Below are 14,821 nucleotides of genomic sequence, written 5' to 3'. Positions count from 1 at the left end.
CTCCTAAAATCAGGACAATCTGAGCAATGCGTACAACATCAGAGAGGAAACACAGGACACCTCAGTGTGAGCCAACACTGGAGAAAAAATAAATAAACTGACAGACTTGTCTTTGTACAGATAGTGTTTCTCCATTCAGTATTGATTTCTGGCAGCACATGTTTGAGCATCAAAACAGGTACATTCTAAAAAATATATAGATGCACATTACTCATCATTGCATCACTTATCAATACTTTTCCTTTGGAGTACAACAGAGAACAGCTACGATGAGCACTCAGATTAGACAGGGCCTTGGTTGTTCTGGGACAATCAGTTATTTCAAAGGACCAAATGATTTCTAAACCTCTTAAAATCTGCCTTTCTTCTTTCTTTCGCCAAACTGTCAAGCCTGCGAATCCATTCAGGAGTTTTTTGATAAAATCCACTGAAATGAGACTAGGTAGCATTTTATAATAAGCTGGGAGGCTTGAGTTCAGATCTTCCTGCTTACTGTAGAGCCTCCTTATCAAAAAGACCACATGCCATTTCACATGGTTTGTAAAAGCTCCAGTTAAGGAGCCAAAAGGTGTGTAGTGCGGTTGTTTCTTTAGGACATAGGAGGTTGACTTAACTGTATTTAAAGAAATACAGTTATTCCTAATGACTTATATTAACATTAAAAAAAACCTGTATCTCCATAAATGTAAATTAAGTTTTCAGTAGCTAATCTGCATGCTTTTCAAAATTCTGTTTTCAGAAAAGTTAATGCCTAAATTCTTGGCAGACAGAAGCAGTGGTACTTCAATGGCTACTGACAAAGCAGTTTGTACATTTCAAACATTTTTTGGAGACTAAAATTCAAGTGATAAAGACATAAAGAGTTTATTTCAGAACCTTTCAGAAAAGGGGATTTTCTGAAAACAGTGTCTGTCATTAGACAACTTTGAAAAACGAAAAAGAAAAAAAATAGCACGTAGATAAGTCTTTAATGTGGAGATAATCTTTTCGGATCAAATGATTTGCAATTTAGCTAATTTCAAAACTAGCCTGAGTATCTCTTGGTTGGTCTGATTGGCCTCTGTATCTCCCTTTTCTATACTGGGCAGCATCTGCTATCTTTTCAAAGTAATTGTGGGTTTTATCAAATTCTAACAACAGCCAGAATGAAGCCAGGGCTCCTTTAGTCAGTTGCTGAAATAATACCATCTTGACTATTGCCCTTTGATTTCCTTTCTAGAATGTATCATGTTAAATCATTTTAAAAAAAAACAATCTTTTAACATCACACACACTAATGTTCATCCGGGTGAGGGGTGTCTTATCTGTGAGCCATGCTACTAATCAGGTTATGAAACCCAAGTCTACCGGCTTGCTGTTTTTGTTGGTGTCTTCTATCTGGCCTGAGATTTCCTGCATCATGCAACTCTCAAACGCAGGGGGGGGGACTTAGTACTTCAGGACTCACGATGAGGCATAGCCCGCTGTAATTACGAGATTAAATCAAATAAAACAGCTCTCTGGAGGAATTTTTAAGTTATCAACTCTTTCCCATTTTATTTTCAGCTGACCCAATCCTGTTACCCAGCATGCACATTATGTGCTGACAGTGGTGCAGTACAGAAAGAAGAGCGAATTTGCCCCTTTGGGACCTGAGTGCAAAAAAGAAAGAAGAAAGAAAAAAGAAAAGTTTTTTTTTATTTTAAGCTCACTATCAGGTCTTTCCAAGGACTGGTACTGTATGCCCCTAGCTAGCTGATCTAATTGTCTTCTCTGGACTGAGACTCCTCCTGTGCTCAAGTGCTGAACGACTGCTGCAGGCTCGCTGATCCCCTCTCAAACCTGTCAGCTCTACAGCATTCTGCAATTCCGCTCCCAGGTCAGTGAAAGCATTTCATGAGCCGCTCAGAAGACCTAATTTAGGGCACTCTTGTCCGTATGGGCAGCATAAAAATGGAAATATCGATGGATTGATTGATAATGAATGCAAATTACATGGCAAGCATGTCCAGAGTTTAACTAGATCCGGAGCTTTACCATCAAATGCACTTCATTATCCCTTGCTAAGCACCAGCCAGCCCCATCTGCAGAAGCTAAAAGTAATTTTAATAAAAAATGACTTGTAAGGCTAAACCCTGCCATGAGTAGCGTAACGCATCTGAACACTGGAACCCGAAAAGCAATCTCACGGCTCCAGGGAAACAACAAAATAATAGAGAGAGGTTTTAATGCTGCAAGCCAGGATTTGAGCATTTGATTCCCAACAAATGATGAGATCTGAGACCTTTAAAATAACAACAGTATAAAACAGGCAAGAAACAGCTGAGCTCCTTCTTCTTCTCACGTTCTGTAGCACATGAATCACTTGAAGCAAAACAATATGCTTATTGCTGTTAAAGAAGGAACGTCCCTCTATTCATCACTTCATTATGATTATGATACCCCCCACAGGAAAATCAAAGGACTACTTCATAAACTCACAGTAGTAGTGCTACTGTACATCAGCAGAACAAACACAAGACGCCACAAACTAAAGGGCACAAACATTAGTCTCGCACACAAACATTTTAAATGTTTAGAACAAAAGAAAGAAATCTACAGCTGAGTGAGCAGCTGAACAGTGACTGAATTCATATGCCTGTTGTTTGACTAGATATGAAGCACTAGCTTGATCCAAAAGTGACAAAAATATCACATACTGTACATACAGACATAACTCAAATGTTGAGAGGTTTGCATTGGAGTCTAACGTTTCCCCAAAGTCCGAAATATGTCAAAAGGCAACCAACATCTGGGTCATTAAATCAGGACCAGTTCTTCACAGTTCCTCCAAGATACAGCATTGAATTTATTGCTAGAAATGGCTTCATACAAAATGCACACAGAATAACTAGAAAAGGCAAAACTAACACAAATATCCGGCACCAGAGTCATTGACATTTTGAGGTGGACCAGTAGATGAAATCATCAGACATCTCACCAAGATAATTCCTGACTAGTATGGTGCCAAAAAATTTTCAAATTCGGTCTTATTATTTTCTATACACTATAGACCTCCACATACTCTACGTCAGAGAACAGTGAAGAACTTCTTAGTCACACACAAACTATAAATTTAGCCTTTCACAGACATGTTGTTGTGACATTGTTAGCCTCAAAGCTGTCAGTTGAACTGACCCACTCTTTGTCCAAAAGGGGAGAGAGGGAATTCATTTCTGGTAGTCTAGTTTTAGACTTATGTCATCTCAATCAACATATTTCCATGGCCCGAGATATCCACTCAAGAGTGACTGTTAAAAGTCTGGATTCTAACAAGTCAGTCTAAAAAAAGCTTAGTTTAGACGCCCAACAAAAACTTTAGCCACTCTGAAATGTTCCCACAGAGTGTTAAACAGCACTGCCAGCAATATTCTTACCTGATGGATTAAGAAGCCTCCAGCTGACAATTGGCTCTGGTCTGCCATTGGCTAAACACCTCAGTGACACATTCTCTCCTTCATTGACAAGGATGTCTTCGGAAATGTTGTAAATATTTGCGGGGACTGGAAAAGAAAAACACAGTTCGAGTGAATGTCCGCTAAAGTTCAATTAGCTACTTTCATGTTGTCATAAAACCCTGATGAAGTCAAAGGAATGACTTTAAGAAGAGACATAAGAATGATATAAGAGACAAAATGACAGAAGAAAAGATGCATGCACTGTTTTCAACACAGAAACACTCAATCACAAGTTCATGACTTCTACCACAAAAAACACCAAGCTAAGTTGTTACAAGTTGTTTTGGGAATAAGCTACACTTCAGGTTTCCTACTAAAAACAGATTTTGTGAAACCTTAAAGGTAAGGATGGATTGAACAAAGTCAAGGTGTTTATCATCATTCAATATTCTTTCTCTCAACTGCAGAGGTTTTGCGGTTTATACCCTAAAGCACCATATAGCAATCATAATCAATCAGCACAGAAATTGGATTTCTTTAAAACCTGGTCAGCATTCTTATAAATCTAATTATAATTAATACGAGTACTGGCGAAGAAAAATGTATCCCTCATAGTTTATTTGAGTAGCAAAACACACCCAGATGGATAGGTCTGTAATATGCTGGATGTGCAATTCCATCTTGAACCCAATGTCCCTTAAAATGGTATTAATTTCATTTGCAAAGTGTTTTTTTTCATGAAGTAGCTAATACTGGGAGTATTCTTACTGACCTGTGACTTCTTAAATGCTTCCATGCACTGCTGTCTTACAGGAAGATAAATCAAACCAAAAGGAGTAATGTTAGGGGTGAACACACCGGGAAAGAGTATATTTACTGCAATCTATGTGTGAATAAAAGGCTTTCAAAATGTTCTAGGCTAGGAGATGGATAACAGAATAGTGTTATTAAGGGTCTTGTAAAGACTAAACTTTTTTCCAAGGACATCAAGACTACAAGTGTGTGTGTGTATATATATAACTAATTATATGAATCCAGAATAAAAGACTACATTCACAGTTTGATTAATATTTAACTCGGAGCCTTACAAATCTTGTTTTCTCTTTCCCAAGTGTGAATGAGTTACTGTTATGACAGTTAACAGCTTTGAGTCATTCAAGTCATTTCAGTCAGTTGTCAGAGGTGTTTAAATAAATATCAGGCTGCACAGTGACTGAGCAGCAGAATAGGAATATTTTAAGTATTTAAAATTGATAAAAAAATTCTAATAAGCACTGCGCCACAGGCACCCTGCTTCATTTAGGTTCAGTTATTTCCTTCTACTTTCCACTGACTTTTCTGCTCTGTTGTGCATTTCAAGTTAAGGAATGAAAAAAGAAGTTATTGCTTCACTAACTGTGACTAAAAGATTTTTGCACATCATGAGAGCAAACTTGGCAAGCAAGAGACTCAAACAGAAGTTTTCCTGTTTTTATTTCTTTCCAGCGCTTTACAAAGACACTGTTGGATGCTACACAAAAATAAATCAGACAGCTGGTACTATGCACTACTGGTCAAGTAGAAGAAACAGCACACAAGTGGACCTCACAACCACTGGTGTTCAGAGAGAGTGAAAACATCAGCCAGAGAACAAGATTCATGGGACTGTAAGGTGCCAGCTATTTTCCACTGGCGATCCACTGAGAGATTAAAGAATCTGATATTTGAACACAGCCTGTATCAGAAATGCCTGATTTTACAGGCTTATAAGGAAATAGCCAGCTATAGGTCACGTCACTATTTTTTAAAGTAGGACTCTTTATTGTTAGGAATTTTAATCCACCAGACATCAGCTTTGCAATAAACACAAACTGATTTAGTACGTCCTATACTGTAAATCAGGAGTGTCCAGCCCTGGTTCTGAAGAGACATACTGTAGTCCTGTTCAGAGACACAGTCAAAGGTCAGAGATCTGGATTCAGTTTAGCATTTCCAAAGCAACTGATTGATTTCATTATGCCACGTAGACCTTAAGAGAAGGAATGGATGAGAAAATCTACCTGCTCATAACACTGCCAGTCTCGTTCAAGCCTAAGAACTGCAAACAATCCACATAATTGGCCGAAGCAACAAGAACAGAATTTTTTTATTTTGACCTAATGTATGATTTCAGGGTTCCAATGTCCAGGTGTTGGCTGAGCCAGTTTGAGGCAAGTTAATTTGATGGGAGATCGACTTTTTTCCCTTTCATATCTTCAGACAACAGCTGTCTTCATGTCAGTTTCAAATCTATACCAGTTAGTCAACATGAAATTATAGAGCTCACCAGAGGAAAGGACCACATCATGGGGCAATTGTGACTCTGCAGCCACTATACATCCCCTTCAATAAACAGCCTACTCCGCAGCTATTTTTCATCGCAGAACTGCTTTCTTTCTGCTTACGTGTCAGTACGCTTTGTAGATTAAGCACTTTCCAAAGCATTACTAACAGCCATGTTTTGTTTTCTTTAATATCCAGCGTTATTAATTTTAATGTCAAAATGGGCTCGGGGAGTAATGTTGACGAATGTAGTCACGAAACCAAGCTGGCAGAAACAAGCTCAACGATCCGCTGTGAAAGGTATGCTTCGTTACTCCAGACGCAAGCAAGTTTTATTCCTTCTTTCCAAAATGGTAAAGAATTTATCTTACAATGAAACCCCATGCAGACATTCACCCAAGCATAATCGTTTCTTAACCTCGATGTCAAACTTAACACCTTGTGTTAATTTGTTTTACATATCCTAATTTCTTCTGTGACAGACATCACCGCTAATTTAACATTCACTTTAAAATAATTAGAATTTTTACACTATACTTGTGAAAGTACACCTTCTTAATATTAGATCCCATGTACATTAAAAAGCCTAAGGAGGAAAAGTAACAGGTTCATAAGTGACATTAAGTACTTTCCAGATGTTCCACGAAAATGATAATATACTGTATTCATACTAGCCATTGAACTGGCATTCTAACTCAAGATGTTAAATTGGTAATTTATCAAAAATGTAGTGCTGTTAATTCATCACTTTCTTTAAGTGTCTGCTGGTTACCACATGCTCAGTTGGTATAACACATGGGCAGCCAACCCTGGCCTTGGAGACCCTCATTCTAGATAGTTTTACAGGTGATTATTAAATCCTCAATTTGTACATATCTGGAACAAATGGACGTTACGTTCAGTTTAGTAAGATAATTGGTTCAAGTCAGATCTGGCCTGCTGTGGTCTTTCAGAGATGTAGACTGTTGATACTTCTGTTTGGGGAAAAATCCCTGAACAGCTTAACTGAAGTATTTGCCTGCCTACTGTATGTTGTCAATGTTGAAATTAAGTTGTTCTATTTCATTTAAAATTATTGGGAACCTACAGAGGCGTAATAGTTAGCAATACTGTAATACTCTTCATGGCTCTTTGCTTCTGGCTTCAAAGCTAGGAACATTGAAAGGTTACCCTTTGTATAAAGAAGTGTTTCCATCCATCTGTGGTTTTAAATTCATGTCAATGTAGTAACGGACCACTTGTGTCTTCTGGCTCGTGTTTCATCATTTATTATGAAGAGGTCCACTGGGCTGATTCTGTCAATTCCTTGAGAGGATTTTGAAGACTTGGATCAGGTTCACTCATAGTCTTCTATGTTCGTGACTAAAAAGGTTCAGCTCTTTTAGCCTGTCACGGTAGGACATCCCTTTTAGCCCTGGATGGATTCCAGAGCAGCACTATCTTTTTTTATACAGCAATGCCTCACTTAGCGTTTAATTATTTTTTTAATTACGCCAACTACACCTGTAGAAATGTAGAGCCTGTGTTCGTCTATCTGAAAAACATTAGCTGGAACCCGTTTTTTTTTATTCTTTCATTTTTTTTAACCATCTGATTCCGACACCAGTGTGGTGCTTTTAACAAAGCTCTTGCCTGCTGACTATGCACCTCTGCAACTCCATCACACAAACTCTCGATGATGGCATGCAGTGATTCAACTGACTGTGAGGCTGACCGATATTAGCCTCAAAGAAAAACTGTGTACCGTAGGTTGCTAGAAACAAGAAAATAGCCAATGCTGCCATCGGTCTCATGATAGAAGGTGGAAAGGAATCACATTTAATATTTACTGCATTTTAAAATATTTTTCTGTAATGTACAGTAAGTGGGACTAGGGGGTCTGCTGTGGCCCATAAAAACCCCACTGGTGTCTACATGAGAAGATGGTGAGAAAACACTGCTCTATGAGCTATATCAGATCGGTAGGGCAGTGAAGCTGAACTGGTGTTGTTGCTGCTCTGTCGGCATTGCTACTGTAGGTCTTTGAACTAAAGTAGAAGATGAATCTTTCACTATCTTCCAGTACGACATTTAAATATTAAAACAAAGATACATTAATTTATCTTCATCATTACCCAGTTCATTTTTCCTCAAAGGTAAAAAAGAGACAGAAAAACAAAACAGATATTGTTATCATTATTGTTGCACAGCGAAAAGGAAATACGGAATTCCAGTCCTGTTAGAGTTAATCATCATGGGAAATCCCAAATGGATTGAGACTTCTTTCAGGAGCCACAAGGGAATTTCATGGTGTCAGCAAAAAGTGTCCCACCATCATCTCCATACAAAACAGATGGAAAATAATTATCCAGATGTTACAGAAAGGAGAGCGAGTCTGTACCCTGCACTGATACCAATTATTGTCTGTTTTCCAGGTAAGAACTGCACAGAGCCAAGATTTTTCAATTACACCCAATACTGTGAAGTTCAAGGAGTAGCTGAAAAAGATTTATTACCCTAAAAACCCATTTAGATTTATCTAGGAAGGTTTTAGGATATAGAAACTTTTTAACTTTGAAAGCATGTATAAAAGCTCTTTTTTTTTAGCTGTGGGCATTAGATAATCTTATTTTGTGTTTCAAAGTGTGTGTGTGGAGGTACAGTCAATAGAATCACAGTTCACGTTCAGAGATTCTTCGGTGTGACATTGCCAGTGCTGTACATTACCATAATGAAGAAGCAATTTAATGTGTGTATTTGTATATGCTGCAAATGAGCCAAATTAGTTAGTATCATGCATCACTTTATCTGAATTAATTAATCTTAGACAGATGGTAGTACCCCACTTAAACACTGACTAAAGTGTTCATGGTGTTATTTTAAACATTTTCCTAAATTGGTCTGTCAGCCTACTGCTAAGAAAAAAAATCATATGTTGTATATAAAGTAAAAACACATGTAACTAGAGAACAAAAAAAAATAAAGCTCTATAAGAGCTGTACTAATTGAATGGTTTAGAGAACTATAAATATATTTGAACATTTCTGCATTAAAACCTGCACATGTTCGGTTAGCATTTATAGTACATTTGTGCAGTATTTAAGACTATGGGATATTTGGTAGAAAAACAAAACAAGAAAAGATGTCTTCATTGTATATGAAAAATACTTTTTAATTATGACCACAGCCTTATCTTGACATCTGATGATCTTGCATTTTCTAGCAGCCCAACAGCTGTCAATGTCCTGAAAAGATTAGTGCCCCTGGCTGCAGGCTGCTGCAGCATTAGAGCATCGTAAAACATTCTGCAATGCACCTTCATGCTAGTGGTGGTAAATGTGTATAAAAGTATACCCATCAAATTATGCCCCTTTAAACAGGCTCTGTTTCACATGCTTCTGCATATCAGCGTGGAACCGCACAGAAACCTGTAACAACGGACTGTACACAAAGGGCAGGCAGAGAAAGGGAAAAAATAGCTGATTACTTATTTATTCGTTTTTTGACATCTTTTCATGTCTCAGAGTCCTCACTAAGTCTTCATCATCTAGCAGAAACAGAGATCAAAGTGTTTTATCATAATGCACACTATTCCTGCTTTGTTTCCAGATCTTCATTTCCTCTGACATTTGAAACCCAGACCCAAAGGGCCACTGTGTTAGCCTACCACGCCACCTGGAATCCCTGACAATTTAGTCTTTGACATTCGCTGTTGGGATGAAATATGCCGAAATACTACAGAACGAACCTGGGCAATTACGCTTTTAATTTGATTTACAAACCTTAATCACTGAAAAAGCCTGTGGCTTTCAGGGCCACTTTAAAAACAGCGGTCAATTACACATTAGGTCGTGAAACAAGGTCATTATTCAGCTATTGATTTCTGATCACCACTGCCGGTCCACAGAGTCCTCTTGGTGTGATTTTCACATTGAACATCACGAGTTATGACAGCTCCTAAATTTAATAATGAATCCTCAAAGGAGCTGATGACTTGCTTGTGCATCCCTGCCTTGACCCAGGGAGGCAATCTCCTTACAGGGAAACTGGGAAATCAATCTTAAGGGTCTATCATTCCAGGGCCTCAGATGAGCAATAGCCATCAATTCAGCCAGCAGGAGAAGGGAGAGTGTGTGAGATGAGGTTATCTAAAAATTATGCACACATTGCTACACAAGGCCACTAATACAGTACATAGGTTATAACAACTCCCACTCTCCATTTTATATTGTTTTTGCTTGTTTGTTTTTCACAAAGCTAAGCAAGAAAGGCAAGCCATACATACAAACACAGTGAGATGAGCCCATAATCAATGCTTACTCAACACTCCCCGCTCACATTGACGAAAGTTCATCAGGACTCCACACACATCTCCACACATAACCTTAATCCTCTCCCCATCTTGACCAACAGAATACCTGTTACTCTTCTCTGACCTTTTTACCTAAGGAAAAACATAACACCAGGACAAACCTAGACTCCAACCCTAAAACACGGCAGATGCATGCAGGCAGCCACGACTTCTGGTATCTGGATATTCCTGGAACTGGACAGAGCAAACTCTTGCTGCTGACTACTCTACATTAAAATTGAGAGTGTTTTCTGGATGAGCCATTGGGGATCCTAATATCTGCCTTATACTATTTTCCACACCACTGAACTGCTTCTGCATGTTTGCAGTAATGCACATTGCACCTTTCACAATGTTTAAACTCGAAGATGCGAGAGACTTTAAAATGATACTGCTCTTTCACCCCAAATCCAGTCTCCTCCCAGACATCTTGTTCTCACTGCAAAAAAAAACACAACAGGCCCTGTATGGGGGGGGGGGATCTTTTTGCTTCAGGCTGTTTATACCGTAAAATCTTTTTTGTTCAAGGAATTAAAAAACCTTGTAATGATACTGTAAGCCCAACTGTTGAGGACAGCCAACAAGGCTAAGTCTGCAGTTCCAGATTGAGCTGAAAATATCCTTCTCATTGTCAGCGGATGGTGTGGGCATTTTTGCTGTCAGTGGAAAGTACAACCTTATGCAGTTCTCCATTGTGCTGAAATTATCCTTCTTACTGTCAACGGGTGGCGTGGGCATTTTTGCTGTCAGTACATACAGCCTTATGGATTGTTGGCCATCACTGCTTAAGATTGATGGGCATGTACATTGATTATGCCTGTGCACACAGCTCAGTTTCTGGGAGGTGCATACTGTGTGCGGTTCGGCAGCTGCATGAGTCCAACTGCTTGAGGCATCAAGTGTGCAGATCTGCACAGAAACGCAGCAGTCACCTGTCTCCGAAACAGCAGGGGCCGCCAAGGGGACTCACAACCAAAGAACTGCATGCTGATGGATGATGAGAAGGGACTGACTTCCCTTTCAAGTATAAGAATCTCTACCAAGTTTGTTTTCTCAGTGTAACATAAGGTGACTGCTGTTTCTGTGTTCTGACATCAAGCAGTCAAATCAAATTAACAAGAGTGGCAGCAGTGGAATTGTTACTAAGGTACTGACCACCGAAGGCATCACCTCAGGCAGGAAAATGGAATTATACCCAAGGCTCATCTGAACATTTTTCCAACAATGATTCATTTATGTATGTGTATATTTATAATTCAACTATTCATTTGCAAAATGCTCCAGTAACTCTATTTTCTGTTTTTTTTTTACACTGGTTCTACTATAATCAAGCAACTTTTCAGAATTCAACTTGAGTTACAAAGGTGCAAACCACTTTCTTGATGCCGAACTCCAGCAGATTATGATTTATAATCTAACATTTTTTGGGCACACACATCCTGTAAATGAAAAATCTCAATTATTTATATATATATAAAAAGATAAGGGGTATATATGTTTATTCAAGTGCTCACTCAAAATGCTGTCATTTGTGAAAATGGTCTCTCAATATGTAATTGTCTTACAAGAACGTCTTTTAATAATTTAGCTCATATACTGTATATTCCACATTACTCCATCCTAATTTACCAACGATAAAATAGTATGAAAATATGAATGCATGGGTACTTTTTAAAGCACATAATTCCAACCTGAATGTTTTGGTTGAATTTATGCTTTAATAGAATACAACTACTTTTAGGACAGTGATAAAGTATCGTAATATCCAAGAATAGGCAGTAGGTTTCAATTTATACTGAAGTGCTGCATTTGCAGTGCCAAAGGATTGACACTTTCTAAGAGCAGAGCTGCATGCCAGGCCAAAAAGTGAGATAACACCTGAGAGAGATATTTTGGTGCTTCAAGGTTATATAAGAATACAGACATACCTACCTGATGTAAGAACTTACGAAGGTCAGGAAAGGATGGTGTATAAAGACACACACAGACTTGAGCCATCAAGTAATGTTTTTCTTTCTCACAGTGAAATTTATCTTCCACTCATTGTCAAAGGGACTCAACATCACTTCGACTGGTGCACATTATAATGGTACAGTATGTAAAACTAATCCACAACATACTGTATACTGTACTGAAGTGCTGCATTTGCAGCGCCAAAGGATTGACACTTTCTAAGAGCTGAGCTGCATGCCAGGCCAAAAAGTGAGATGGCTGTTGTTTGCACTGTTTTTGTTACTGTATTACTGTCTATTGCTGTTCTATTTATAAACTGCACCTGAGAGACTAACGAGAAACACTTTTCACTATACTATGCATCCGTGTAAGTATAAAGACAATTAAAGTTGAACTGAAATTGAATTGAATTCACTTTGTGCCTCTATATCTTAAAATTGACAAGTACCGTGATTTATGTGGCGTTTTCACATTTTATCCACAACTTTCCCAGTACAAAGTTGTTTTACAGGCCCCTGTTGTGGATTTGTTTAAAAGGCAGAATAGATGTGAGCCTCACCTTGGCGCTGCAGAGGTGCTGAAGCCAGTGTTCTCTTTAATTACCCAGTGTTATCAAGGCTCTGAGGTGCTGGTGTCAAATTAGCTGGCATGAAAACAACAAGAGTTTTCCTGAGACAGAACCGTTAAACCATCATTTCCTCCTGCTTGTGACATGTTTTTTGCCCATCTAAAAACAAAGCCTTTTAAATTCAAATAGGCCAATTATGCTGTGTTCTGTAAAAGGATTCAGCTACCCAAACAGGATACAGCTTGTGTGTGGTAAATTAGCATTTTTATCTCTCTCATTTACAAGAGAAGGAATGTCCATTTCATGGACATCGGAACCTCCAATATAAAACCTCCTGCACTTCACCCAAAAAATTACAATTAATTTAACCATCTTTACCATCCCCAGATTCACATTCATTAGACTTCCTTTTTTGAATTCAACATTTTCTACATAATTTCAGAAACTCCTTGTTAAAGCTGAAAACTGAGGGAAACATTCAGAAAAGGGAAAACTGTTTTCAATTTGTACTTTTGCTTTTGTAATTTTTCATACCCGTAACTCAAAATTTGATGTTTTCTATGCCTCTTAAAATATGTAAAGTATTTTTCACTATAAGGATACTAAAAGAAATGTAGCTTTTCACTAATTACATATAAAAGCCTTTAGATGGTTACTGACAAAGAACACAACTACCTCACTCACGAAGCACGTGACAAACAAAGTCTATGAACCTGAATCCTCTTTCACACAAAGAACCCTCATACAGTACCATTTCATAAAAGCAGTCATTTGCTGCACCAAGTTTAAAAACATTGCCAGCTCTGTGTCAGCTGATGCCATTGGTTTTGCTGGAATTTTCCCTCTTCAAACCCCAGCCAAAAGGATTCAATGGTCTGAAGCCACTGTCCCACTGTCCCAGTGTGAGGTCAAACCCCTGCACATTCTTGTTCCTGTATGATATACAGTATATCACTAGAGCTGACAAAGAGGGACAAGCTGTCAGAAACTCAGATGCGTTAACGAGTTCTTAGCTTAGCTCTGTTCTCTTTTTTTTTTTTCAACAAAGCAAAACAGTAACATACTTCAGGTTATTAGACTATACATTACAATAATTTGGTTTTTAAATTGGTTTATTTGGTCTAAAGCCATTTCTGTGTCTTCATTAATCCATCATATAATGGGCTATTTGTGCAGTGGGCTATGTGATCAGTGCTATGCCATTTGATTACTCACAATCCATTTCTCATCACATCATGAAGAAAAACAAACAGATCCTTATGTAACTGCACTAAGGAACAGCATTTCAGCTCAGGAACAGCATTTTAAAGCCTTCATACAACAGAAAACTGTGCCTGTCACCGTGAATTTGCTAGGAAGCCATTATTTTTTTAGTGAAAAAAAACAACAATACTATTGCTACAATAATAATAAAGCTACTATAAAATAGTGTGTAGAAAACAAAAACGGCTTTAATTTTACATGATGCTTTCTTAATGTGGAATTTGGTTTAATTTCTATCAAATCAATGCTTTCTCTACTGCAAAAAAGTAATATGTGGATATTGGGCCTGATGAGAGCTGGGTGGAGGAGTGTTCTGGAGTTCTGTAGGGAATTCTGGAATCACTTTTCAAAGGCAGCACTCTGAGGACATATGGGCTGAGCAGTGATTAGATCTTTCTTCTGTATTCATCGCTAATCAATAAAGATGAAATGTAGCCATGATTAAGCTAAGCAATACCGAGTGTTATTATGAACACTTACTCTGCCTTGACATTTCTTCAGAGTAATGACCATAGCCATGAAGAAGGACAAGTACACAACAATATCAACTAGGCTTTATGACTGACAGTGTAAGTACTGTATGCTTCTACGTACATGGCTGATGACAGTATTTGCTCTACTTATATTTCATTATACCTCATAATAATAAACTTTATTTAATATAAAGTCTCTAAAAGCAATTATCTCAATTCCTAAATTGCTTAGTTGCATTTCCTAATTTTATCAGATTTACAAGCAAAGGTGACGACCGCCTTTTCCTTTTTAATAAGCTGGTTTGTAAAGTTAATGCCTTGAAATTTGAAAGCTGTAATAATGCACCACCATTCAGGGCTTTCACTGCATGGAAAGACACATCTGACATTACCACTCGCTCCAGTGCTATGCTGGCCCCTCACTCCATTTCTGCCTATACCGTAAGGTTCCTTACTAATTTACTCTACTCCTTCCTTTCATCTGATGACAGCAAAGAGGAAAATGAGGCTGTCTTCT

The 14,821-nt window shown here is 38.1% G+C and overlaps 1 protein-coding gene across 2 annotated transcripts in view; it reads right to left on the bottom strand.

Annotated features, from left to right (window-relative positions):
- The window catches only part of lsamp (limbic system associated membrane protein), a 632,261-nt gene that overhangs the window by 70,825 nt on the left and 546,615 nt on the right, over window positions 1-14,821 (bottom strand). For both annotated transcript variants that reach the window (XM_088921092.1, XM_088921091.1), the window contains one exon: window positions 3,396-3,521. In XM_088921092.1, the coding sequence (XP_088777218.1) occupies window positions 3,396-3,521 (126 nt within the window). The remainder of the gene's footprint in view (window positions 1-3,395; window positions 3,522-14,821) is intronic.

This window comes from Atractosteus spatula, chromosome 7 (assembly GCF_055471065.1).
Source record: "Atractosteus spatula isolate fAtrSpa1 chromosome 7, fAtrSpa1.hap1, whole genome shotgun sequence".
NCBI classification, from domain to species: domain Eukaryota; kingdom Metazoa; phylum Chordata; class Actinopteri; order Semionotiformes; family Lepisosteidae; genus Atractosteus; species Atractosteus spatula.
This window is presented reverse-complemented; position numbering and strand designations above follow the sequence as displayed.